Source organism: Takifugu rubripes, unplaced genomic scaffold (genome assembly GCF_901000725.2).
Source record: "Takifugu rubripes unplaced genomic scaffold, fTakRub1.2, whole genome shotgun sequence".
Taxonomy (NCBI): domain Eukaryota; kingdom Metazoa; phylum Chordata; class Actinopteri; order Tetraodontiformes; family Tetraodontidae; genus Takifugu; species Takifugu rubripes.
Window position 1 is genome coordinate 14,140 of NW_021821613.1, and position 27,638 is coordinate 41,777.

General features: G+C 41.9%; 1 protein-coding gene, 2 non-coding genes and 2 pseudogenes across 3 annotated transcripts; 1 reads left to right on the plus strand and 4 right to left on the minus strand.

Annotated features, from left to right (window-relative positions):
• Positions 1–4,289: 4,289 nt before the first annotated feature.
• On the plus strand, positions 4,290–8,574 carry LOC115248223 (ribonuclease inhibitor-like). The gene is made up of 8 exons (XM_029831828.1): positions 4,290–4,322; positions 4,965–5,137; positions 6,321–6,494; positions 6,999–7,172; positions 7,708–7,881; positions 8,005–8,102; positions 8,272–8,428; positions 8,520–8,574. Exons 1-8 carry the CDS (start codon positions 4,290–4,292, stop codon positions 8,572–8,574), a joined length of 1,038 nt encoding a protein of 345 aa, XP_029687688.1.
• Positions 8,575–13,619: 5,045 nt separating this feature from the next.
• trnaa-agc (transfer RNA alanine (anticodon AGC)) lies at positions 13,620–13,692 on the minus strand. Its single transcript has one exon. It is a non-coding gene; the product is annotated as a tRNA-Ala (tRNA).
• A 785-nt stretch (positions 13,693–14,477) lies between these two features.
• On the minus strand, positions 14,478–14,550 carry trnaa-agc (transfer RNA alanine (anticodon AGC)). Its single transcript has one exon. It is a non-coding gene; the product is annotated as a tRNA-Ala (tRNA).
• A 1,881-nt stretch (positions 14,551–16,431) lies between these two features.
• On the minus strand, positions 16,432–20,877 carry LOC115248227 (BRO1 domain-containing protein BROX-like; annotated as a pseudogene).
• Positions 20,878–22,233: 1,356 nt separating this feature from the next.
• On the minus strand, positions 22,234–23,500 carry LOC115248224 (alpha-1,6-mannosyl-glycoprotein 2-beta-N-acetylglucosaminyltransferase-like; annotated as a pseudogene).
• Positions 23,501–27,638: the final 4,138 nt, after the last annotated feature.

Sequence of the window (27,638 nt, forward strand, 5' to 3'; positions counted from 1 at the left end):
TCTCTGGTGTGCCTGTTGACTGGTTAATTCCTGGGGTGAAATTCCCCAGGTGGTGTTGTCGTCAACCGTTACACCTCTCCCTCCGCCACATGTGCCTCTCCTCTCTCTTACCCAGCCCCCCATCAGCAGGAGGGTCCCCCTACATGAGCCTGGTCCTGCTCAGGGTTTCTTCCTGTTAAAGGGGAGTTTTTCCTTGCCACTGTTGGGGGTTAGGCCCTGGGATTCTGGAAAGTGCCTTGAAACAATTTTGATTGTATAAGACGCTATATAAATAAAGATTGATTTGATCTCGGTCCATGTGAGTTATTGCTGGTCTCTAAATGGTTCCTCAATGAATCAATGCATTTTGTGTTATTCTTCATCCAATCTGAGTGATTCATCACAATACGTGTCAAAGTCACACAATGCCAAGACAGCTGTGGACCTATTCCAGCTGTTCATTGAGAACCATCAATAGAATATCTTTTCATAAACTGTTACTTTTAAAGATTAACATAATCACACCCAGGGGACCACAGGGGGAGCTGAGAGGTGCTTCTTGACATTGAAAAGAAAAAACAGAAATACCACGACCGAAGAAGGCTAAATGCACTGGCCATTGAAGAGATTCAAGAAGATTCAAGATTTACTTTATTCATCCGAAGGGAAATTGAATTGTAATAGCAGCATAGACATGAAGGATTATAACTATAGTATATAGACATATATAGCAGCAGGTGTATTTACAAAGTATAGAAATAGAATAAAAATAAAATACAAAGATTACAATATAGGCATAGAGATAGAAACAAGAATAAATTATAAGCATATTTACATGAATATAGAAATAAGATAAGAACATAAACATTAAGCAATTGTAATTGAATGGGTTTGGAGGGCACCTGAGCTGATGCATAAATCCAGTCCAGAGAGCACAGCTCTGACAGAAGGATGAATTAAACAGTCTCATGGCAGACGGCAGGAACGACTTCCTGTACCGTTCCTTAGAGCAGCAAGGCTGCAGGAGTCTGTTGCTGAAGCTGCTTCTCAGTTTGTCCACTGTGTTATGGAGGGGGTGGGAGGGATTGTCCATGATTGTCCGCACTTAACACCATCTTGTCCCTCACCACCTCGTCCAAGTTCGCAAGATTACAGCCAACAACAGACTCCTGCCTTTTTAATGAGTTTGTTAAGTCTATTGGCATCCTTTGCTTTAATGCCTGCACCCCAGCAAACCACAGCAAAGAAGATGGTACTCGCCATGACAGACTGATAAAACATGTGGAGCATCCTGCTGCAAACACTGAAGGACCTGAGTCTCCTGAGGAAATAGAGTCTGCTCATGGCCTTCTTGTAAACAGCATCAGTGTTTGTGGACCACTCCAATTTATTGTCCAACTGGACACCCAGGAACTTTCCACATCTTTCCCACTAATGCCGACTGGGGAGGGTGGGGACTTACTTTTACTGAAATCCACCACCATCTCCATAAAAGTAACTCCCCACCCTCCCCAGTCTTTACAATTTAAAGTTGGCTAAGTCGTAGCCTTAACCGGGCAATAGCAATAGCCCTATGGGCATTAATGAAGTTAGCTGTAATCATCACTGCCCTGATCCATGTAAGCATGTACAGGTGCTTTTACTTAGTGTACTAGCTTGATATACTCCTTATTTAATCACTATCCAAGCGCTTACAGCTCATGCTGAAGTTTAACGACATGAGTGCATTATGTAATGCCATATATGCATTGTGTGAAGAGTTAATAAACCCTTAAATAAACCCTTAAACCCTGAATCACAATTCTTTCAGCATTGCCAACTTGTTAACTAACACAGTATCTAGCACCTTTTCAATTCATTATGGACTTTGATTTTTTGTCAAAAGCAAATAGCAACAAATGTAGCCTTTTCTTATTTTAATTAATATAATGTATCTCTATCTTCTACTATTCTCTCCTCTACCTGTCCTCCCCCATCTCTCTCCAGCTCTCCACAGGTGCTGCCTCAAGCTCCTTGCGTTTTGACGATGCATAGCCGACCAAACTAAAGCAGCCCACCGCAGCTGTCCTGGTGTAGTCAGCAGAGACACAGGCACATGGGGAAAATCGCTGATGACCCCACCCTGTCAGAGTGAAAAAGATAAGATCACAAAACAAGATCAAATAAGTTTAAAGATCATACCAGCAATGATACTTTAGCATTCATCTTAAATCATCAAAGGATCGAAAAACCTTGATTCAAAGCAACATACTACAAGTCATCCACTGTTACATAAGGAGAAAGCCTGTATCGCAACTGCAGACTATAGAAAGTAATATGGAAGACAAGGTAAGATACTGTAAACAATAGACACTTGATTCTTGGACCTCTGCAGTCACAATTTCTGATGTCAAGTTTAATTGTAATGGTAATTTTTTTTCCATCTGTCACTGACATTAAGCTTCAAAATGGAGTAAAAGGTTTAGAAAGAATCTTCATTCAAAGTTTTGATTGTCACACATGCCCCGTTGAGCAGATAATGGCTCTGAGGAAGGCTGAAGCTACAGTCGGAATGTGAAGGCATCTGTATTATACTTTACATGATAAAGAAACTCAAGCTATAAGTTGATTGATAACATTATTTAGTGAATTCTATAGAATTTTTGACAACCAATAGCAGCTTTCCTCATTGAGGAGTTGGCAACAATGTTCCGGGTCAATCATATGTCTGCAAAGCAGGCAGGTTGTGTTCTGACTCTCAAGGTAGTGCTGTTGTGAAAACCGGCGGGCCCCCAGAACTCTGCATTGCTAGTGCAGCAGGAATCACTCACAGCAGCAGTTACCAAAAATCAACCATACAAAGGCAGCCAACTGAGAGCTCCCTGCTGAGTTTTAACAGATGATGACTGAGACAGATCTATGTATTTATTTACAGGCCTGTTTGCACAAATGTGAAATTGTACATAGACCTGCAAATGTGTACAGATGCACAGGTTTTTGAACATATTTGCAGGGTTGGCATCACGTGCAAATCTGAATAGAGCTTTAAGGATTTTTTTAAATGCACACACAGATCAGATCACACACACACATACAATGGGATATGCTTTGGAAAAAAATTAAGCTGCAATCATATTTTCATAAATATATAAATATACATATATAATGTTCTGTTAGTAGGTGAGTTTGCCACCCTGTTCACCCTGGATACATTCTCACAGAGGGCCCTATAATCAGCTGGTGACTCATTCAGGGTGTATCCTGCTTTTGGCCCTTTGCAGCTGGGATAGAACCAGTACACTTCTCACCATTAAAAGAATATAGATGTTAAATGCAGTCTTATCATCTTTCTTTTTAGTCTCACCAACAGTTTATCCCCTGCCATCTGAGACAATTGGACATGAGTGAGAGGAATAATCAGGATTCAGGAGTGAAGGTGCTCTGGGATTTTCTAAAGGATCCACTCTGTAAACTGGAGAATATCAGGTCAGTTCAGTAATCTCTACAGTCGGTCTTTCATTCATTTACCCCAATAAGTTTCTGATTTTCATCTGAACTCAGACTCAGATCATTTCTTTTAGTTTTAAACAGAATAAATAAAAAAATGTCCATGAAAGGTTTCATCAAGATCAAAGAAATGTTCTCATTAGCTTAAAATTGGTCAATTTTTTTTTAAATTTTCCATCCATCCAACAGGCCTCAGTTCTAATGGTTTACTGAATACTTTTGTTAGCGCTTGTTGGTGGCCATTTGTATAATCAAAAGAGGTGCGAACCCTTCGGGTCATCAGGTTCTGTGATTGTTGCCCACGTTGAAAGCTGTGAGGAACGCCCCTCGAAGTGCTGAATCGTTTCAGCCACTCTCATCTGCATAAATCCAAAGCTGAATGGGATAATTGGCGACTGACGACGAACCATGGTGGAAACTAAAAAGCCTAGTCATTGCCTCGCCACCCTGAATTCTAAATAAAATCAAATACTTCATTTCACAATCAATCAAATTCTAAAATATGGAAATACACACCATCTGTGTTGCAGGTTTGTCAAAATGAGAGGTTAAGTTTTCTGAAACCCGTTTCTCTCATGAGTTGCTAGTGGCTTCAATAGACTGGCCAATCAGGGCATTGGTATCATAGAACAGGGCTGTGTTTTTTTGGAACCCTGAGGAGGCTGTACCAAATAAGTAGCACCAGATGACAGGTACCAGGTACTTTTTCCTCAATGGAAATGCACAAAAATTTGTAGAGTAACAGGATTGGCCACCTGTTTTTCACAATCCCACACCCAAGAATACCTGATGGTCAGGAGGGTCCACCAATGGTCAGGGTCAGGATGACCACCAATGACCACTTACAGCAGTATTCAGTAAATCTGTACAGAATATAAATACATGTTACCAGTCAGAACTTCAGAGCCTTCAAAGTTCACTTTTAAGATGAATTTCAGACATTTATGAAATTGATGCTTCAAGATGCCTTTTTATATGTTACTGAGCAATGCTGAACACATCTATAATTTACCATCATTTTTAGTTTGAATCGCTGCTGCTTATCAAAGGTCAGCTGTGATTCTCTGGATTCAGTTCTGTCGTCCAACCCTTACCATCTGAGATTTCTGGACCTGAGTGAGAACATCCTGCAGGATTCAGGAGTGAAGCAGCTCAGTCATTTTCTTCAAAATCCACTCTGTAAACTGGAGACTCTCAGGTAAATTCGTGTCAATTTACAAGTAAAACAGATTTTTTTTTTCGTTTTAATAATCTGAGGGGGAAAAAAACAAAATCAGTCATTTTAATGATTTTATTTATTTTTTTTAATTTTTCCAGATGTGAGGTATAATCAGATGAGTTCAGCTTTACATAGCTAAATAGAAACATGCTTTAAATCATACTGAATTGTTTGTTTTATAAATTTGTGGATGATTTCAAGCATGTTTCTATTTAACTACGGTAAGTAAAGCTGAACACAGCTGATTATCCCTCACATCTGGCATTTTGTTCTTATTCAGTTTGAGGCACTGCAGATTATCAAAGCTAAGCTGTGGTTCTCTGGCCAAAGCTCTGAATTCCAACCCCTCCAATCTAAGAGTTCTGGACCTGGGTCAGAATTTCTGCAGAATTCAGGAGTGAAGAGGCTCCGTTCTTTTCTCCTGAATCCACTCTGTAAACTGGAGACTCTCAGGTCAGTTCATGTCAATTTACAACTATAACAGACTTCGTTGTTTTTATCTGAGCTCACATAAAATCGGTTATTTTCCTTTTTGAAACAAATAGAAAAAAATTGACTTCAAACAAAATTATTAAATGAACAATTCAGGGTGATTTCAAGCATGTTTCTATGTAGCTGAGCAAAGAAGACACTGCAGACATGTGATACAAAGCCTGCAGAACTAGTTCCTGAAGATGCCTCAAGGCTGTAAAATCCTGATCAGCTGATCAGTCACATGCTCTCCTCTGTAGATTGGGAGGGTATTTAAACCCCCCAGTATACCTGACCATTCCTGATTGCTGCCGCTGCTGCTCTGTGTCTTGTTGCTTGTGCTGATTTTTTGCGTTGTTGTGTCTTGAAGTTCAATCCCACCACCTCCACAGCGTCCTCTGTTTTTATGAGCCCCAGCAGGGATCTTCTAAATATTCAATCTAACGTCTTAGTAGATTTTTAACAGGGAATGAATACATTGAGACAGAGCCTAGCACCAAAGCTGCTTCACTGATGATAAATAATTATTAGGATCCACCTGTTTTGCAAATAATTATGCTCCATAGAAAGGTAGATGTAGATACGGTATAATACGGTATACTACAGGTGTAAATCACAATGCGGAGGGTGATGAGCTACTAGCGAAGCTCTTGGACTGCTTTTTTGCTAGTTATTGTTATCATTGTTGTTGTTATTGTCACTAATATTGATAACACCATTTTAAATTTTAAAGATTTAGGAAAGGAGTATAATAAATGAAATTAATTTTAATCCAGACTTGTCTCACTGAACCTCTTAACATGATCAGGTTTCATTTATTCTTTCTTTAGTTTGAGTCGCTGCAGGATATCAGTGAACAGTTGTGACTTTCTGGCCTCGGCTCTGAAGTCCAACCCATCCTATCTGAAAGTTCTGGACCTGAGTCAGAACTTACTGCAGGATTCAGGAGTGAGGCTGCTCTCTGATTTTCTCCTGAATCCACTCTGTAAACTGGAGACTCTCAGGTCAGTAGATACACCTGTGTTACACCTGTTACACCTGTGCGCGTGTGACACTCATGTCGAGCTCTCCAGAAATTTCCCCCATTTCTCTTTATGAGCTGGTTTTCCTTCCTTTCTTGTTAGTTCTTCAACAACTCTGATTATATGACCATTTGTCTCTTTAGACTGAATGACTGCCGTTTATCAGAGCTTAGCTGTCGTTCTCTGGCCTTGGTTCTGAAGTCCAACACCTCCCAACTCAGAGTTCTGGACCTGAGTTGGAATGAGCTGATAGACTTAGGAGTAAAGCTGCTCTGTTCTGGACTAGAGAGTCCAAACTGTAAATTGGAGACTCTTAGGTAAGTTCATAAATATCTGCAGTCTTTTATTCATTTAAAACGTTCCCAGGTCTTGTCTGATCTCAAACAGGAATAAGATCTTTTCATTTTCTTTAAACAAATAGAAAAGAAACACCTGTAATCATGTGGCTCAGAAAACAGACTGAGAAACAGTCTGATGTCAGCAGAATGGTCTCATTTTAACATTGTAATTTACAGTTAAAAAAATAATTTTCCAACTTGTATTTTATGTTCAGTGAAATTTGGGTTCAATATGTTGATCACGATTTAAAAAACAACAACTTGTGAATTCACACATTTGAGATTGTGCGGATAAGACGCCAAACAAGTTAGGTCAAGAGCTTTAAGATAAAGTTCATCTTATACTGGGGGGGGATCACGGCATCAACATAAACCACATAACAGAAAATTCCCCAAGGGGGGGTTGTACCTAGAACCTTTTGCTGTGCAGTGACGTCGCTAACCACCATGCATGCTAAACGTGTTTCATTTATCATTATTTAGATTGAAAAACTGCTATATATCAAAGATTAGCTGTGGTTCTCTGGCCCCAACTCTGAAGTCCAGCCGCTCCCTTCTGAGAGAACTGGACCTGAGTGGCAACAGCCTGATGGATTCAGGAGTGAAGCTGCTCTGTTCAGCACTGGAGAGTCCAAACTGTAACCTGGAGAGTCTTAGGTCAGTTCATGCGTCCGTACAGTCTGTCTTATATTCAGTTACAAAGACTTAACACATCAGATTTTAATTATTATGTTTTCTTTCTTTATTGATTGATATATTTTATTTCATACATGTAGAAAAAGAAAAAATTGAAAAAACAATTTTGATTGTAACAAATGCTATATAAATAAAGATTGATTGATTGAAGTTTAAGGGCTCGTTGGAGACCCTGTATGTTCCCACAGTCGGCACATCTGGTGATGGTCCAGTTGTTGGGATGGCCATGAAGTCTTCACCACTAAGGGAAGAAGGGATACGTGGATCTAAACCACTGTGACTCTTGGTTAATTTGGCCACAGTGCTGAAAAAAACCTGGGGTTGTTCTTATTTTCCTCAATTAAAGAAGAAAAATAAGCTGTTCTAGCCTTGTGAAGGGCCTTTTTGTAAACTACCGGACAGTTTTTCCAGACAGCTTATGTTGGGATTTGTGATTAAAGAGAAAAGCTGAACTCACCTGATTATAATTAACATGATTTATTTGTCCTTTATCTAGTTTGAGGTACTGCAGGTTAACGAGCGTCAGCTGTGAGTCGCTGGCATCAGTTTTGAAGTCTAACACCTCCCTTCTGAGAGAACTGAACCTCAGTGAGAACAGTCTTCACGATTTAGGAGTGAAGCTGCTCTGTTCTGGACTTGAGAGTCCAAACTGTCACCTGGAGATTCTCGGGTCAGTTCACGTGTCTTTCATTAATTTCAGAATGAGCTCAAACATGTTTCTATGTAAAAGAGAAAAAGCAAAAACAGAACGCATCCAGTTAAAATTAACATGTTTGTTTGTTCTTGATTTTAGATTGAATGAGTGCTTCTTATCAAATGTCAGCTGTGATTCTCTGGTCGAAGCTCTGAAGTGCAACATCCAGCGCAGGTGGATGGTGAAAACTATTCTAGGTAGGTATTAATATGGTTTATGCTTTAATCCTGTATCAATGCTTGTTACTCTCAGTGTTTTTTCCCCATATGGGACACATGGTTGCGTATATCTAAATGCAGTTTGATTGAAATAAGTGGTTATTGTTCATTTCTTTCATTATTAATATGAAAAAATCCAAAACTCTAGGTGGGCAGCGTCATATCGCCCACTATTCCTCAGCTGCCTCTGCCTTCCCCTCCCATCTGAGAGAACTGGACCTGAGTCTGAACATTCTGCAGGATTTGGGAGTGAAGGTGCTCTGTGATTTTCTCCAAAATCCACTCTGTAAACTGGAGACTCTCGGGTTAGTTCAGCTGCACTTGGTCTTTCATTAATTTAAAAAGACTGAACGCATCTGATTTTTAACTAACATGTTTTATTTTTTCTTTTCTTAGTTTGGTTGACTGCAGGTTATCAGAGTTCAGCTGTGATGGCTGGCCTCAGTTCTAAAGTCCAACCCCTCCAGTCTTAGAGAACTGGATCTGAGTTGGAACGAGCTGAGGATTCAGGAGTAAAGCTGCTCAGTTCTGGACTGGCTAGTCCAAACTGTAAACTGGAGACTCTCAGGTTCAGTTCCTAAATCTCTACAATCTGTCTTCATTAATTAACAAGTACTGAACATATTTGATAATAACCAACACGTTATATTGATTTGTTTCTTAGTTGACTGACTGCAGCTTATCACAGAGCAGCTGTGATGCTCTGGCTTCAGCTCTGAAGTCCAACCCCTACCATCTAAGAGAACTGGACCTTATGTGGAACAACCTGCATGAATCAGGAGCAAATTTGTCTCATCTTCTCCAAAGAGAAAGTATTTGATGACAAACGTTTAGTCCTGATTTCGATCAATTCAGGACCAAAACAGAATTCCTGTTTGACTCTTTATCACTGAAGCTGTGACAGAAAATGTTGGCAAGTCAAGTCTGCTGACTACAAGACCATCGTCGGCAAACAGAGAGGAGGTCAGAAGCATCCTGGGGACATAACAATCTCAGCTACATCAAGCAGCTGATGGCTGACGAGAGCTGAAGGGTGGAGCTCCATCACTCTTTTAATTGATGTCTCTTGATGATACTATAAATCTGCTCAAAGTTGCATCTTGCTTGAAGGGAGTTTTTCTTTGTCAGTGTTGCTTGTTGGGAGGTCAGGCCATGAGTTTCTGTAAACTACCTACAGATCATTTTGAATGCTATAAATAAAGCTCAATTTGAATTGGGAAGGCAGAGGTTGGTGTAGTACCTAATAATTTTACTCAAGTAGGGTTTTTGAAACTCTAAAATAATAATACAGTGGGACCTCTACTTACGAAATTAATTGGTTCCGGAAGTTGTTTCGTAACCTGAAAATTACGTATATAGAGACATGTTTTCCATGTAAATGCCCTAATCCGTTCCAAGCCCCCAAAAATTCGGACATAATTTTTTTTTATAAATCATAAAAATGCATCAAAACATGTAACAAATACAAGTTACAATTAGATTACTGCACAATAAATGTAGGAATTCAGTGCAAGGTTTCTCCAGGAACAAAATGAACTTTATTACAGGCTAATCTTTACAAATAAAAGTTAAAGGAAGGCAACGCTGGGATACACACATACCTGTACATATTGACGTCCCTCCTAGCCAATGGGATGACAGGACGATGCTAGGCGATAGCCAATGGCAGAGCAGCTACAAGCATGTTTGCATTCGCTAAACTCCGCAAGCTGCGAGTAGCAGTGGTAGCGTATTTTTGCCTTTCATATCCTGAAATTTCAAGAGGAAATATTTTCCCGTTGAGACGTTTCGTAACCTGAAAATTCCGCGTGTAGAGACGTTCGTAAGTAGAGGTCCCACTCTATAATAGTAAAAAGTAGTGATCCCATAAATTACTCAAGATTAAAAAGTTAGATTTGCTGAAAAGACTACTTAAAAACTGAGCGACTGGTTGAACCTAATGTCTAAACATACACGGGATCTCCATCGATCAACTGAGGTGGGGGAGGGGGCGGCATGGGGGGAAACATTGGACATACCTGAACAGGCTTGACAGTAGACACATGAAGGATAGGGTGAATGTACATGGATCTGGGGAGGTGGAGTCTTACCGCTGCCGGGCTGATGATCTTCATGATGGAGAAAGGGCCAATGAATCCGGGAGCCAATTTCCTAGATTCCACTCGTAGGGGCAGATCCCTAGTGGAGAGCCAGACCTTCCAAACAACCTGGTAGACCGGAGCTGGGGGTCGGTGTTGAATGGCGGCGACAGAATAATGGTCAGCAGCACAAAGAAGGGATAAACTCGCTTGGTGCCATGTGCGACTACAGTGAAGGTAAAAGCAGAAGGACAAGTGATCTCCTTTTCAAGGGCAGGAAATAGCGGGGGTCGGTACTGATGACAGCACCGAAATGGTGAAAAACCAGTGGCCGAGCAAATGAAGGAGTTTTGGGCATTTTCAACCCACAGAAGCTGCTCCGACCAGGAGAAGGGATTGTCAGTCACCATGCAACGCAGGCTGTCTCCATCTCCTGGTTCACATGCTCCATTTGCCCATTCGTTGTGGGTGAAACCCAGAAGACAGGACTGGCCAGAAATGGCTCGATGGACACAACTTTGTTCCAGATCTGTCAGTGTCTCAGGCAACACACTCTCGGAGATTTGACTTGATAACGTGTGGAAGAAACATTAAGCGACTAAAAGTAATAATTCCTTTTTTGTTTGTTTGTTTTTTTTGTTTTGTGAATGAACGGACAACTAACACAAATGAGGTTGGGTTCTTTCAACTATTGTAACGTCACCGCGTGAGGAAAATATAGATGCCACATTTAAGGGCGCGACCGCCTAGAACTTAGCCATGATTGCACACCTAACTAATACATGTATGTCTACTGAAGTGGAAATATCTATTCTTTATTAAAGTATATCTATGATTACAAATCTCTCTGACTCTGACTACTTAACAGTGCAGAAGCCTAGTATTAATAAAACGACTCTATGTTATTTCTGATACCAGTCATGCTATAATTGTTAAATGACCATGGTCTCCCTGTTTCCCCTGCTCCTTAGTAAACAGAAAAAGCATTTTCAGGTTGGAATATCAATTTTAACCAGTTAGGAGAGGGAATTAATTTAGGGTAGAAGAATAAACAAGTGAATTTGGAAGTGATAATATAGAGAGAAATCAAAATGGTATAAAAAAAACAGAGACCAATTGGACATGTAACATATAAATTTGGTGTTGGATAGAAAGTATATTTCTTCTTCTTACTAAAGAGCTGATTAGATGGAACTCCTATTACTGAACAACAACTCAATGTTTAATCAAAATATAGAGTTTACTTTTACAAAAGTAGAGGTCGATTCCAGCAACTTGTGTTGGAAAATGACCAGAGTAAGTAAGTTATGTAGTGTGTGTGTGTGTGTGTGTGTGTGTGTGTGTGTGTGTGTGTGTGTGTTTTGTGTTCAAAAACATCTTCTCTGCTGTCTGGCCTACAAAAAAAAAGTATTTAAGCACAATGTGACTCTTTCAATATTTTCAAGAGGGTTCTGATCTAAAAGGTTTGAGCCATTGATGTATGCCCTCTTCTCTGTGTCAGGATTTCCACTGTGGACACAAGACAAAGCAGTGTCCAGATATTAATCAATCAGACATTTAAGGTGTTTCTCCATCTGAACGGCATCAACAACTAAACAGACTGTCACACCAACAACACTCACCATTGATCTCAACAAAGTCATTGGCAGCACTGCTGCTCTGAAGTCTGATGGCAGGACTCATGGTGGACCTGCGCTCCTTCATGAAGAGCATGATGCATTCAGAGGCTTCTTGATGTAAACCTGCTTCTTCTCGGATCCTTTGGTCCATTTTTTGCTCTTTACTGAAAACATAGACAAATGTGTGTGATGATGATTCTCAAATATTCAAGCACATTTCAGACACCAGGCAGATAAGTGCGGTCAAAGACCTGCAGACTCATGTGACCCAAGTAGGAGCATGGATTATTATGGTCTGTACAGCAGATCCTGAGATTATAGTCAGTTCAAACAAGTTTACTCGTGACTTTGACACGTTTCCAGAAGAGAAAAACAGGAAAACACTGGACGGCGCCCACGGTTCGATCCCGGTTGGAGGAGGGAGACCACGTAATCAAACAGATTTGATTTGAGGTGAAGTAACCGTTGAGCCAAGCCAGTGCAGAGGACCATTAGCAGAAACAGAATTTATGTCGCTGACTCGAAGCAGCGCGTTGTGATTAGACATCAGCGTAAAGTTTAGTCTGCTCTTGATTGTCAGGAGGAGCAGGAGCAGCGAGGACTGAAGGAGAGCATGATGAAATTTGAAATCCTCTTCAAACCTTTAAATGCATCCAAAGAGACACATGAGTTATTTTCGCTTCCAGCTGCGTTAGGAAACCTGAGTCTCTGCTCCAGAACTCCAGGGAGCATCATGGCTGAAGCATCCTTGGACTGAAATTGATGAAACAGCAACAGATCAGGTCACCTTTGAATGTTCATCTACAGTCTTTCACTCTTAGGACCAACATCACCACATAGTTACGATCAAACTCCAACATTTTTCTCAGACAAATGTTTCATTCCATCAGCGTTGGTGACTTACTGTGTGTGCAGAAGCAGCAGGGCTGCCAAAAGGGTGGTATGTAGGAAGGACTTCCAGGCTGATAAAGGGACTGTGGAGACACGGGGGATCTGCTGTTACTACTGAATTTGAAAATCACGTCAGAGTACCGGTACCTTTGCCTTCTTTATTTTAATGATACAAAACTACTTTAAAATTTAAACTTCAGCCAGCACGGTGTGTGTATGTGTGTGTGAATGATGTCAGAAATCAGTTATGTTATAATAAACTGAGTGTGTCTGCAGCAGCACAGCCATCATTGATCTAGTATGTGATCAATGAGGGGAACTGATGACAGCCCACCTGCCCCTGGTTCCAGCCATGTAGGGATAGAAGAAGCTGTCAACACATGGCGAGTTGCACACAGTCATGAAGGAAGCTGCTCCCTGGTGGTAGAGTTGTCATTCCCCGTTCTGACCGTCTGGAGGTCAGTAAATGTGAGAGGAGAAGCAAGCCCGCTGCTGCTAATAATAATGTAACTCGATCGGAACACAAATCTGGCTATGGCTGGCTCGGTGTACCAGTGAAATATTTCTTCATACGTATCATTTTTTTCACGCAAACCTCCTCAAAAAGCAGGAAGATGACGACAACGTCACATTGGTTGCAGTTATCAGTATTAACGTTGAACGTTTATCCAACTCTCCGCCTTGGACCGATGTCATAACAAGTCAAGAAGATAGTGTCGCACTTAATGGTTCGGGGAGACACAGACTTCCGCAATAAAGACTGGAGGATGCGGGCAGCGATCCTCTACCTCTCGCATGCTAAGAATCTTTTTAGTTCAGGCTCTTACATAAGCTTAAATTTGTAATCAGTGCATAATGTCAATTTCTTTCTGGTCCTCTTGCCGACAACCTACAAAACAAAAACTTCCTGGAGGATGCGGGCATCGATCCCGCTACCTCTCGCATGCTAAGCGAGCGCTCTACCATTTGAGCTAATCCCCCTTGTACGTAGACACGTGCAGGCGTTCACCATTTGCGCTGATGACCATCACAACGCGCTGCTTCGTGTCAGCAACATAAATTCTGTTTCTGCTGTTGGTCTTTGCACTGGTTTAGCTCAGCGGTTACTCACCTCAAATCGAATCTGTTTGATTACGTGGTCACCTCCCAACCGGGATCGAACCGCGGGCGCCATCCAGTGTTTTCCCTGCTTTTCCCTTTTTGGAAACGTGTCAAGACAACAAACCATTTAATCCGACTTTATCTGCATGTTCACCGTAATAAAGTGCAGGTTCGAATCACCTCGCTGTTGTTGCAATTATCTTCTCCCTCCCGTGTACCGGAGGGAACCCAGGCAGACAGAGGAAATCCACTCTAAAAAGACACCGAGGTGATTCGAAGCTACACTTTATTACGGTGAACAGGCAGATAAGTCGGATTAAACGGTTTGTTTGAATTTGACACGTTTCCAGAAAGAGAAAAGCAGGGAAAACACTGGACGGCGCCCGCGGTTCGATCCCGGTTGGAGGAGACCACGTAATCAAACAGATTTGATTTGAGGTGAAGTAACCGCTGAGCCAAGCCAGTGCGGGGGGCAGTTAGCAGAAACAGAACTTATGTCGACCTCGCTGACACGAAGCGTTGTAATTGAATATCAGTGCCTGGTATGGTAAGATAGAAGATAGATGTAGATGAAGACAGGTCAGGTGTGTACAAGGGGGATCAGCTCAAATGGTAAAACACGTGACCTGTTTTTATCTACATCTATCCTACAAAACACAACTTGCTGGAGGATGCGGGCATCGATCCCGCTACCTCTCGCATGCTAAGCGAGCGCTCTACCATTTGAGCTAATCCCCCTTGTATACACGTGACCTGTTTTGTCTACATGTATGAATGTAGAATATACGTAGACACGTACAGGCGTTCACCGTTTGCGCTGATGACCAATCACAATGCGCTGCTTCGTGTCAGCGACATAAGTTCTGTTTCTGCTACTGGTCTCTGCACTGGCTTAGCTCAGCGGTTACTTCTGTTCTACTCGAATCTGTTGATTACGTGGTCCTCTCCCAACCGGGATCGAACCGCGGGCGCCATCCAGTGTTTTCCCTACTTTTCCCTTTTTGGAAACGTGTCAAAGGACAACAAACCATTTAATCCGACTTTATCTGCACGCTCACCGTAATAAAATGCTCAAATGGTAGAGCGCTTCGCTTAGCATGCGAGAGGTAGCGGGATCGATACCCGCATCCTTCAGAAAGTTTGTTTGTAGATTGTCGGCAAGAGGACAGAAAGAAGTGTTAATAAATTGACATTATGAACTGATTGTCAATTTAATCTAATGTAAGATCCTGAATTAAAAAAATTCTGAAAATTGAATATTGCTTGTAGAGATTTCAACATCAAAAAGTTTCCATCTCGTCTTTTTTTTATTTTAGTTTTGTCTTTCAAATGATGAATCATTTTGGCCCTCTATGAAACAGCGTAAACTCTCTACATAAAGCCATTCATGTCATGTCCTGTTGGACCTCTATGCCTCCTCTATGCATCCTCAACCCATCACTTGTACTAATTAAAGTGGACTTTTCTTTTTAAGTGGCCAAAACTGCACAGCTAAAAAGCCAATGAAATCCTCTATCCTCAGGGCCTTACTCTACCTTGTCAGGTAAAATAACAGGAAGTGCAGCACAAATGAGTGATACAAATGATTTAATAGCATTTAGAATACATAGTGCATGAAAGACACATTTGAAGGAATAGAAAAGCTGTAATGGTGATTAGTTGCATTGAAACGCATGAAGAATAAAGACGAGAGCTTTCTTTAACTTGCCTGTTTCCATATCTAATGACTGCTTCATTCCACTCGCTGGACATAAAGTGCTATGTTGCTGAGCTACAGTGAAGTTTGGCGAGGACGATAGCTAGTCTCTTGCTCATAAAGTGTATAAATATATGCATACGAGTGGTTTACACTTTGGATTGAGTGTTAAAACTATTTTCAAAGTGGGGCAAAATGATAACATTTAAAGTAGCTAGAGCAGCTTATGATTCACTCTTCTGTAGCTGATGACCCTCAAGATTCTGACCACTGGTCCAGGAGAACACTCAGATGTCAGCTATATATACACACACTGTCTCAGGAAACGAGCAGTCAATGTTGTATCCACTGGTCATCAAAAGATTACCACAAACGTGATTGTATATAAATGTAGAACTTGTTAAGTGTCTTTAAACTCTAAAAATCCAAGAGGCATATATGAACTACAATTAGGGAGGAAAGCAACAGACTTACACATTAACAATGATTTAGACTCATTAATGATGAAGGTTTTAGAACAGCAGAAAATAACCCAGCTGTTATTTACAAAAGAGTAGAACATCCATTTGATCTCAATGAAATACTGATTGTAAACAGCCACAAATTACAATGAAACGTACACAGTAACCTGTGTAATCTGAGTCATTTTGTCTTGATCTACATGCCGATTGTGTGCTTTATGATGACACTCACATGTTTCAAATAATTCCTATATTAGAGGACGATTGTGAATATATGTCCTTTTTAGACTGTTTGATTTGGAAAGTTTTACGCTTTTAAAAGATCTATAATTGGGGCCACATTAACAGGTTTTACATTGCAGCCAAAGGCACCATTAAAATAATTAGTTTATCTCTAAGACCAATTGTAAATGTCTGACAAAAATGGCCTCAAAGGCTTAAAGGAAATCTTTTCCACCAATAAGTTTAAAGAATTTTACATATTCAGATTTACTGAATGAGAAGCTGTGACATGACCAAATACGTGCTTCAGCAGGAATGTACAATGCATTAATATTAGAAATATGACACATTGTTCAGATGGAAACGTACTGCAAAAATATGAAAGCAATCATGACAACAGTTGCTAGAGAATAATAACAGTAAAGGAGGATTCTGTTTAGGAGATGATGCAGCCTGTGTCTTTCTGCGGTTTCAAATCCGGTTCCTTCACTGGTTTCACCTCCTCTTCCTTGGGTTTTGCCTACATAAAACGCAACGAAAGCAGCAATGAAACACAATGCTCTGCGACAAAATCTAAACCTGAGTAACAACGGAGAATGAGCTTCAGGACCTTGTCATTTTTGGCACCCTTGGTCAGGTCAAAGGTGCCATACACTTGTGGCGTGCACTGCTCACTGAGCGGCGGCAACTCGAAAGCAACTGGCTCCACCAAGCCATAACTGGCCTTCAGTTCCAGCAGAGGCGGCTCCACTGGACTTTGTGGAAATATCTGAGGAAATATATGCAGAGTCAGTTACACAGTGACATTTCAGCGATTTAAGCAGCAGCTAAGGAACCAATAGTTCTCTGTAAAATAGGGCATTTATATTAGCGGCACCAGGGGGAGGACAAAGAATTGTTTAGCTTTAAGTCAGTGAGCTCTCAAGGTCCTCCTCAAATATGCGAGTACAACTGAATATCCACGACTGGCGCAACAGTTACTGACATCACCACAAAGAAAAAAAAAAAGGAAAAGAGTGTTTGGCTTCGCTCTAAGCGGTTGATCGTTTGCATAAAGAGTTTCCGGAGTATGTTGCAATGTGAATGTGAATACACTGTACTGTACTGTAGTGACTCACATGAAGCCGTTTTCTCTCTGACACTTGTCCAGGGTGTTTTTAATGAGGCCGCCCAGTTTGAGAAAGAACTGCTGCTCCGATGGTTTCGCTGTTGTGCCCGGGCCTTTAGTCTGACGGTACTCTTTGCACAGCTCTTTCTGCCCGGGAGTACCTAAACAGAGAGTTCCGCACGTTAATGCAGCACAAATTAAGCAGTAAAAATGAGATTTCTCATTTCCCGGTTATGAGAAACCATCCAGAAATAGCACTGCTGCCGAGGCACTCAGGAAACACCTGTGTCGTGACCTATGTGCTCGCAGCTCACGACACACGTCTCAAGACACCCTGGGTTTCTACTAGCTCCTGAAAACCCTTTTAGACTCAATAGAGTTCCATCTGGTTTTAGATACTGAAATTGCTGGAGCACAGAATTAAAGCTGTGTAAAATCCAGTACGTACACTTTTCTGCCTCCTGGAGAGATCTTATTGCCTCCCCACACTTGTCGCCTGCCAGCAGGGTTTGCCCATGGTAGCAGTACGCCTGCAATAGCAGAATTGGGAGAACAAATAACCATGAAATACATTTTTTAAAAAGATAATCAGTTTTCTGCAAGGCATGTTGAGGCAGGTGGGATCATTAGTAAGTGGAACTTCCTTTTACTTACATAAGCCATGTAAAAGTGCTGCTTCAGCTGCAGATATTTCCTCCACTTGCTGCTATACTCAGGGTCCAGTGTGTTCAGTGTGTGATCTGTGGATAGAAATGCCGTTCTGGTCAAAACGAGCTGTGCTATTTGAACACGAGTTCATGGAGATGTTGACAACTTCACTCTTAGAAAAAGCTTTCACAGTAATTCTGACTTTAAAGCATCTTTTTTGGACATAGGGTCAGTCTCATATGGATATATGCTTTTTCAGGCAGGAGCACTAATATTGTTAGGTTTAACGACCTAGTTCCTATTGTGCTATGGTGGCTTGTGTTCTGATTAACTGGTGTGCTTTCAGTTCCTGTAACTTTCTATAAAATAATGAACACTCAGAAGGCTTGGCCACCTAACGAGAGCGCACTGTGGCCGTGCAGCACCACTGGAGTCAGTGCACTAAAGTCCAAACTTTACATAAGGATGATCAGAAATCCTGTTTGATGTGTTCAGACTGGTTTCCCTCCTTCTAATCTGACCTATCAACATGTTTATAGTTATTTCTGCTGCTATATTCCTTTTCATATTATGGCTTTCTCACCTCAAAACTGCTGCTTTATTGTATCACTATGTAATCTATTTAAAGATCTCAACTGTAGCATGCAGCCACGGCGATGCTTCCCAATTCCTCAAAACACACTTTCACAGTTCTTGCAGATATTTTAACTCAAAACGACGCTAAGAAGCAGCAACACCGACCAGCTTTCTGATAGAAGTTTGCTGTCTCAAATGCCAGAGAAGCGATGAGGTTGGCGTTGTGCTTGAGTTCAATAGCTCGGGCGATTGGTCACTGTAAAAGGAGAAAATGATGTGAAGAGCAAAATAGTTCCTAAAATGGGTTTTATCCAAAGTGTGTTACTAAGACTACTGAGAATTTAGAGCAACCACAATGGAGCTGGACCCTACTTCACCTTCTTGGGCTTCTGCCTGTGACTGGATGATGTACGCATCAATCACCCGGGGTTCCAGGTCTCTGCCCTTTTCAGCTGGAGTGATGAGACGAGGGATGTGGGACGTCCTGCAAGACCCAAGGAAAAACAATGAGAGCTAAAGGAGAAAGGAAGGGGGTGAAGTTTGGAAAAGATTATGCTGCCTTGATCAATAATGTGCAATTTTGAAGTTATCTGGGTTGTTTCTTTAGTCAAGCCTCACGTCTGACTTTCTTCTCAGGAAAGTCGACTGACCTGTGGACATGATCTCACCTTAAGTGCTTTGAATATCCCAGCAGCAACTTTCAAACTCCGGTGGACATCCTTTGCTTCGACCTCTGTGATGCTGTTGAGCAAGCACAATAAATATAAGTACTAAGTATCTTTTAAATGAGTATATGTATGATTCATTATTATGTGAACAGGGACAAAAACCCTCCTACTTTTCTTTGCCTGCAAGCCTTGAGGCAAACTTGGTGTACCAGAGGCCAACATTGAAGGCCATGGAGACCAATTCAAATACTGCATCCTGCTGAGCACTTGGAGAAGAGATGGGCTTGTACAAATCAGTGTTAGGTCCAAATATCCAATTAGATATAAAAGAGATCAGCTTTCAGTAGCTAAAACATTCATTCTTTGCTTGTACCTGGGAGTGTTTCCTTGTAAGGTGTCAGTCCACTTAAAATTCTGGATAAACCTCATCTTGTTCTCTTGTGTAGTTCCATCCAAGGATGCAATAAAGCCTGTTGCAACGTCAACCCATATATTGAAAAACAACAAGCTATAGGGTTAAGAGAAAAGCCGAAAAGACAATGCATTGTTAGAAGACAAACGAAAAGAAAACAGTTAGCGATTGCTATTTTCGGCTCCTCACAAGCCACACCTTTGGGTCAACATCAATATTGCATTTATATGGTTTATATTTGCATGCATTTCCAACATTTTCATGAGAAAATCTGATAATTTTATATCTGAAATGCCCTCATTGTATTAGTAAGACTTTGCAAGAAATTGCAGTTTATTAAGTTACAATGACAATAAGATAAAAGATTTAACAGATGGGCGCACTTAGGCCTAGTGTGATTATACCTTGTAGGAGGGAAAAGTATGCATCGGTGGCATTTTTCATGATCTCCGGGTTGCAAGTGATGTCGGTGAACATCTCCAAAAGCCTGGCCCGGGTTGTCCTCAGGTCACTGCATGTGTTAAGCAAAGAGCACTTAAACTACCGGTCATTGTAGGAGCAGAGAAAGTGACATATTAGCTCAAGTTACGGTGATGACGGCTGCATTATTGTAATATGTCACCAAGAGGATGCTGGTAAATGAAGCAAAGATGGGACCCTACTTGCATATCTTATTGGCAGCCGGACTTCCTGCCACTCCGTAGAAATTAAAGGACACTGGTGCCGTTGCCTTGAGAGGGTTTCTATGAAACCAATGTGCCATCCTGCGTAAACACACACGACTTTAGAATGAAGCATTTACGAGACATGTCCAGTTGTAGACAGGGAACCGTCCAAACAATGAATACATAACATATTCCTGCCTTTTTGTGGAATGTAGCGTTAGCCAGCTAGCTTCGTCTCGGCCAGCGTCATTTACTACTAATCATGGTTGTCGTTTTACCATACCCACGAGACGAAATTCAGTACATTTAAGAAGTCAAACCAACATGTACCACTAATATGGATAAAATTGTATGTTTTAAATGCATGATTAGCTTGTCTATGTGGTACTTTTGACATTAGTCTAACACGTAGCTGTAAACCTGTAGCAGCTAACACTAGCAACAACCCTAAAATTAATTAAACTCAGTCACTTATGTCACCCGATTGAGTACTTATCAACAGCCATTTAATATAAAGGCGTATACATACTTCAGTATACCTACTTATCAGTTTTGTTGAGGCGTTATACGTGTATTCCTTAAAATCCGACACCATGTAGCTACTTCCGAAATAAAACCTACGGAGAAGCTGACCAGTAACATTAAAGGAAGCAGTCACGTGACACCTACCCGGAAACCTTTTACAAGGCGGATGTAGTAACAGGTATTACAAAGACTAATGAAATAAACTGGATTGGAATATCGATAACCGATTGCATAAGTGCATTAAATGTTGAAATGTCACCAATTTTTCTTATTCTTAACAATTATTAAGGTTAATTGGACTAAATACAAATAAAGAGCCTACATTTTTTTGGGTTGACATCAATTGAAATACCCTCAAAAAATAAATTCTATTTTGCAACAAACATAAGACGCCTTGCAAATGAAAGCTTTTTATTTTTCTCCATTTGGCAAACATTGGGTAAACATTAAACAGCTTTTTTTCCAAGTGATTCAGAAAGAAAAAAAAAAACTGTAGAAACAGAAATCATCACATAGCCAACAGTCACATCATGCAGAAGTTGAGCAAATGTCAGAACATAAACCTTAAATTTCATATTTTTTAAGGAAAATAGTTTTAATGAGTTGCATGCACCACTTTCAACCCCAGTTAAACAGTCAAAACAATTTTGTCATTGGTTTCAAGAAAAAATTCTGTGTCATTCTTTTCAGACCTTTCCTGTTAAAAAAAAAAACCCCAACAAGAATTCAAAAAGTCATTTAAGTGCACTTTTAATATCTTAATTACAATTACAGGCACAAATTTGGTAGCAATTTTACACAACTGAGTAGTGAACATTCTTGACTCTTCACATGTCTGCATAACTTATCAAAGTCAGTTCAGGATAAGCCCCGTTGAGGCTCTGCTCAGTTTCAGACAGAAGTGCAATGCTGCTTTGAAAATGTAGTTATTTTGTGAACTCCAATTTCACTGAATAACAACATTCTTTTTCCTGAAAGCTGATAGTTACATTTTATTTATTATTCAGCCTCTTAAAAAGGCACTTTGGCTGTTGCTCTTAAGTCACAGGGCAACATTTGATCCCGTCTTGTTTGAATGAAGGTGCATATACAGAAGGTTTTATGTTTGCAGAAAGAGGAACCTTAAACTCGATTCCATAAGGTTGCGTTCGGCTTATCACATGGCATCGTACCAGCTTTGGTTGTTGGAATCAAGGGTCAATAATGTTGAAACAGAAGACCGAAAAATAAAATGAAGCTGGAAACCCCCCCTTTTCTTGCTGAAATTATAAAAGTAACCTTTAAAAACCATGTGTATGACAACATTGCAAATGGTTGCATGAGTCAGAGCTAACATTCGCTCTTGCACACTCTTATCACTATTTTGGTCGGTCCTAGCTGTTGCTTACATTTACAAAATACCTTGAATGACATAATTATACATCAAGACTTTGGCAACTGTGCAACTTTGGTCATTAAATATATTTATAAAAGGATTTTGCATGTTTGTACACAGGATGCAGCCATGATTTGGTCCCTTGTGAGGAAGTCAAGTTAAATTACAACCCCTGTCAGTCGTAAAGCCTGGGAAGTTGTGAATAAATGGCACATTTAGATTTAGACACGTTCGACTCTACAATAGAAATGCTACACTTTAAAGAACTTGGGCGTATTTATTGCACAGCATATGGTCTCGAACATCTCCCCATCCTCCGTTCTTCATGTGCTCTTTGTGCTCCACTGCTTCTGCGCCAGTAAGAGTCAAAGGCGGGGGGAAAAGGCTGTGCTTGATCATCTGAAGACCCTCCTCGACCTTCTGGGAAGCCAGTTCTGGCCTGCAGGTTTCCTTCTGGTGAAGGCCACAGTCTCCAGTGTGGACGACTCTGGAGGCCTGTGCAAAAAGCACCTTAAGAGGGTTTGATATGCAGGTTCCTGAGAGGTGTTGCAGAGTCCAGTCCCAGTTATAGTCATCATAAGTGCAGAATTCATCACTGCAGCCCATCAGTTTGTAGTACACCTCCCTGGACATGGCCATGCCCAAGTTGTGTTTGGTGGACATCCACCCAGTGGTCAAGACCTTATTGGAAAGTGAGGTAAATGTTTTGGTGAGACCATTGTGGTTACCCAACGCTAACACGTCACAGTTTGGACAACTCTTCTTCCTGAACTCTATCATTGCTTTATAGAAGTGGTAAAAGTCAGGTAAGACATAGTTGTCCTCCTCCAAGAAGACAACAAATCCACTGTAGCCCTGGGTCACATGCACTCGTTCCCACACGAAGTGCAACTTCCACCACCAGTGGTGTTTGGTCTGTGTGATAAAGGCTTCCTGTAGTGTCCATAAGAGTCCGGGTGTTCTGCGTTGAGGCAGCCTTTTTTCACAGCATTATCCTTGGAGATGTCGCGGGGGGCAGTCTCGGGGATCCTGTCCGGGAAACTCTTTTGGATACAGCTGAGTGCTGAAAGGGAAATAAATCTGCAGCACTTTGCAAAACGTTATCCTTTGCACCATGGCGTTGATTTCCTCTGAAATATAGTCATGGCTAAAGATGAGAAGGAAGCTGTGGACCTCGGCAGCTCTCTCCAGGGATTTGATGAGCAGTTCGAGGTACTCGGGTCTGTTATGGACTTGCACGACCAGCACCAGCTGGGGGTCCCCTGGAAATTTATCCGCATTCCGAACATGTTGCTTGAAGTTGGCGGCGTACACAGAGCGCAGGAGCTGCGGGGGGCGAGTCCAGGTTAAACGGTCACCGTGTCAGAACGCACGGTAACTTTTACCTGAGCGTCTCGCGTGTCGGTGTCCCGCACCAATAACACGCGCGTGGTCAACAGGAAGGTCGCAGCCGTGAACGAGACTCCCAGCAGCACCAGCAGATTCCGTTTGTTCAGCCGAAATCGCATCTTTTGACAGCAGAAAGCGACGTTGGGACACAAAAACTGCGACGGAGTTCAGTCACCTCGTCGCGCGGGGGCTTCATTGCAACGCGTACGTGTCCTCGTGCGCCGAGAGACGGCGTCAGCCGGGCGTCGCGTGACGTCCTAATCAAACCGCTTCAGCGTCTTTCAACTTACAAACGTCGTCATAAATCCGTTTCTGTCCACTACCTGTACGAAAGGAAAGCAGAACCGACATAAACGAGCGTCTTACGCGCACTTTACATTAACTTGTGAGGTTTAACAAACTTACAGGGCGCCTGCTCGGCTCGGCTCACCTCGATGTCAACACGCGCGCACCAGGAAGAGGCTGCCGGGGCACAGATACATCTGCACTTATTGACTGCTGACGTGTACAGCCCAGCCAACGAGGGAGGAGAGACCCAAGTGCCGCTCAGCGAATCATTGTCCCTCCGAAAGGTGTGTAACGCGAGACGGACGGGAAAATCCGGATGGTCGGGTCACCAGTTACCTCCCGTAAGGAACCAGTGCTGCAATTTAAGGAACAACACACCAACCTGACAACCAGCAGATAAGGCGACTGGTGGACTGTGGACAGGTTGCCTTTGTGACTATGGTGCGATCGAGTTACTTTTTCAGGTTTGACGGGTCGAATATTGATTTTACCTGCAGAAAGAGAGCGAACCTTTGTACTTGCAAACAGATAGTTGTTGTGACCTACTGGGAGAGCCAGTAGATCCTGTTCGGAAGAAGATACGGATACCTGCAAAGCTTTCCCCACATTTTGGATCGTTTTGCAGTCACTGCAGGGCTGAAGCAAATTCTCCTGAAATGTGTGATCCTAAAACATTCGTCAAAATCTGCATACTTGGTGTTTAATTTAGGAATGTCTTGAAGGAAATGTCCAGAATGAATGGAATGGAGGACCTTATCCAGCTCTGTCCAGAACATGTAATAAATTTTTATATCTACAGTCATGTTTGTCACATGACTGTCAGGCAGTTTGGAGTGGCGAGAAGCTGGAGAGCAGCACCATTGTTGGTTTGTTCTCCTTTTAATGGGTCAGAACTGGGGAAAATCATTTATCCAAGACGACAACTGGCAGGCTGTTGGGTAATGCAGACATAACCATGGCGTTTCATGCTCAGGAAGCATCTCTACAGGCCTTTTGTTGCAGAGGCCCACACCACTTCCTCCAGAGAGAAAAAACAGCCTATCAGCAAAAGTCAAACTTCTGCTGGAAGCGAATGACACAGGAACACGTCAAGATTATCAGCAACGCTGTCAGGGTGCTTGTAAATGAAGTGCGGCTGTATTTATCACCTCTCAACCCAGATAGGAAAATGGTTTGCTTGGCCTCAGATATTTTATATTCACAATAAAATGTATTTCTCAGTTGCAGCCAAACTACTCTAAATAATAAATAAATAGAAAGGTAAAGCGTGCTTCTTGAAACCTGCCATTCTAAATGTTGTAGAACGTTACCCTTCAAGCGTGACGCCTGCAACCTATGAGCGGTGAGCTGGGGGACCCCTTGAGGTGGCTCAGTTTCCAAACCCTGATCCTTCAGGTGTGAGCTCGGTCTAAACCAGCACGGACCTGGTTCTTTCCTCTGGCTCTGGTAGACTGCAGGTTCCTTTTGTAGAAGGCGAGCCTTGGAACGTCCAGGGCTCATACGTGTTCAAAGTTGTATAGCTTAGAGAGTGAAGATGCTTCAGTAGTACGGTTATTTATGAGTATTTATGCTCCAGTGCTGTTTATTAGAACATGGAGGGAAGCTCGTTGTGCTCAAAGCCCACATACTTTACGCATGAGTACATCTTTTTAGGTCCAAGTCTTACAGCTGCATGCAACACACTCAATATTTAAAGCATGTTTTTCATGTGTCCACAATCTTTTTATGCCTTGTTTCATCTGTTGGTCTTGTCATACATTTAGAGCCTTCGAGCACCATGTTCAGTGACATTTGCTGTACTAAAGCCCAGTGCTCATGAATACCACAGGGATCCTGTACCAGCCTGAACGTTGTAATCAAACCTGTAAATGTTAAAATACAAAGTCTTTTCGTTTTAAAGTTCTAAAAGTTAAACAAGTACGGCACCAGCGGCGATCACACAATTTTTGCAGCGTGATATTGTTTTAAAACCTGGAACGGGCCCGTAATGTGAGTTTATAATCAATGATCCTGCCTTCTCCATGCTGGAGCCAGAGCCCAGCTGCCCAGGAGGGGGGGGGTCTCATGTCCTGCTGCCAGGCCCCTTGTGTAACATCAACAGTCTCCGAGGCGCAGCCAGGAAAACTTCCCACACTTCTGTGCCTCCTATTAGGTTCAGAGCTGACAGAGATGACTGTTAACCGTCTGCACTCCAAACAGTTGGTTTATAAAGTTGTTAAAATGACAAGAGACTGAGAGAGCGAGTGTGTGTTTGTGTCTGGGGCATTGAGACGTGCACAGGGCCACCTTTCCCACACCATCGGAGGGCACTTCCTCTTTCTTTTTTTAGAGTATGAATCTTTACAATATGAAAAAAAGGGACTCATTTTCTTCTCAGACTTCCTTTGCAGAAACAAACCACCACTCATCGTGTTACTTTGCCTTTCTTTGGTGAAACTTCCTGTTTTCTTTCTTTGTCGCGATTCCTGTCACTCCGTGCACCTCCGGGAGGGCATGCAAGACGCAGTTTCCAGCGGATGTCTGTGCTCATGCAGCAACGCTCCACCCGTAGTAAATAACAGACAGATAGAAGACTCAGCCCTCACAATATCAATAGGTATTGCTTTAGCAAGCGTCGGCTATATCGCCAGGCAAGCGATGTTTTGTGTGAGTTTATAATCAATGATTTCCTAACTTTTCCAATAAATCATTCTTGAAGCCTGTAAAGTGAATCCAAAATGTCAGAGGTCAGTCAAACCCAGCGGAGGTGGGAAACAGGAAAAAGAAGAAGCTTCCATTTAGAGGTAAAATGGAAGTCATGTAACGCAGCATCACCTCCACCAGGCACTTCTGTGACAGCCGGCCAAGGAAGAGCTGATTAAATGTTGATGGTGTTCCGGATTCCAGGGGGAATTTGACCTTTGATCTTCTAAATCCCCTTGGCTTTGATCCTAAAGCACCCCATGTTACGTAACCTTTTCTTACTGCTGTCTGTCCTGCGGCGCTCAGTCCCAACATGTCGGGGAATGAGCTGCCTGGCAGAGGTGGCGCTCTCAGAGCACTTCTAGTCTAATCAGCGCTGTTTGTAGGGAAAGTTTACCATTACTGAATCGAGTGAAACTTGTCATGACTTCTGAGTCTGGTGTTGACGCTGACGCCTCTGCTCCGTTAGGCAAGAGAAGGTCAGTGTTCCAGACCATCCTGTCGTCATACAGTCTGTCTAAGGTCCTTTTTTATTCATTCTGGTGCACATAAACTTGATTGTGTGCTAATTAGTAGGAGTCAAATGTGCCAAATGTCAAGCCAGGCTGCAAATCATGTAATTTTGTGTTTCTGCCACTAGAGGCCAGGACTATCACAGCGTATGACAGGCTCCATCTAGAGTCCATCAGGTGGGATTTGAAAGAATTATTGTATTTCGTGTGTCGCTGAAATACAATAATTAAAGAGGATTTTCTTCCCAATGTAAAAGGTGGATACTTGTAGTTTGTCTCTGCTGCTTGGTATAATTTATAATTTGAAGCCCTTTTTTAATGTATTGGAAGGTTTGACTGCTTTTCTGATCCCCAGAGGTTCCAGTTTTCTCTGAAATTGTTCCACAGTGCAGCTTAATTCAATTACTGCAAATACTGTTTTGAGAAGACGTTGGCTGATGTTAATGGACACAAGTACTGCAATGGTGCCCACCAGCCCACCAGAGCATCAAATGGTTAGAAGTAGTTCACCTGTATTCATCCCTGACAGAGAGAGAACATAGACTGGAGCTGAGAACTCTTCACTATGAACAAAACCCCAAAATGGCTAAAAGGAGAAA

Excerpts from the sequence above, each read along its gene's own strand:
- LOC115248223 (XM_029831828.1), top strand. The coding sequence starts at position 4,290 with ATGACCACCAATGACCACTTACAGCAGTATTCA. Across the intron at positions 4,323-4,964 it reads ACCACTTACAGCAGTATTCA|TTTGAGGCACTGCAGATTAT; the intron begins GTAAATCTGTAC and ends GTTCTTATTCAG. Across the intron at positions 7,882-8,004 it reads TGTCACCTGGAGATTCTCGG|ATTGAATGAGTGCTTCTTAT; the intron begins GTCAGTTCACGT and ends TCTTGATTTTAG.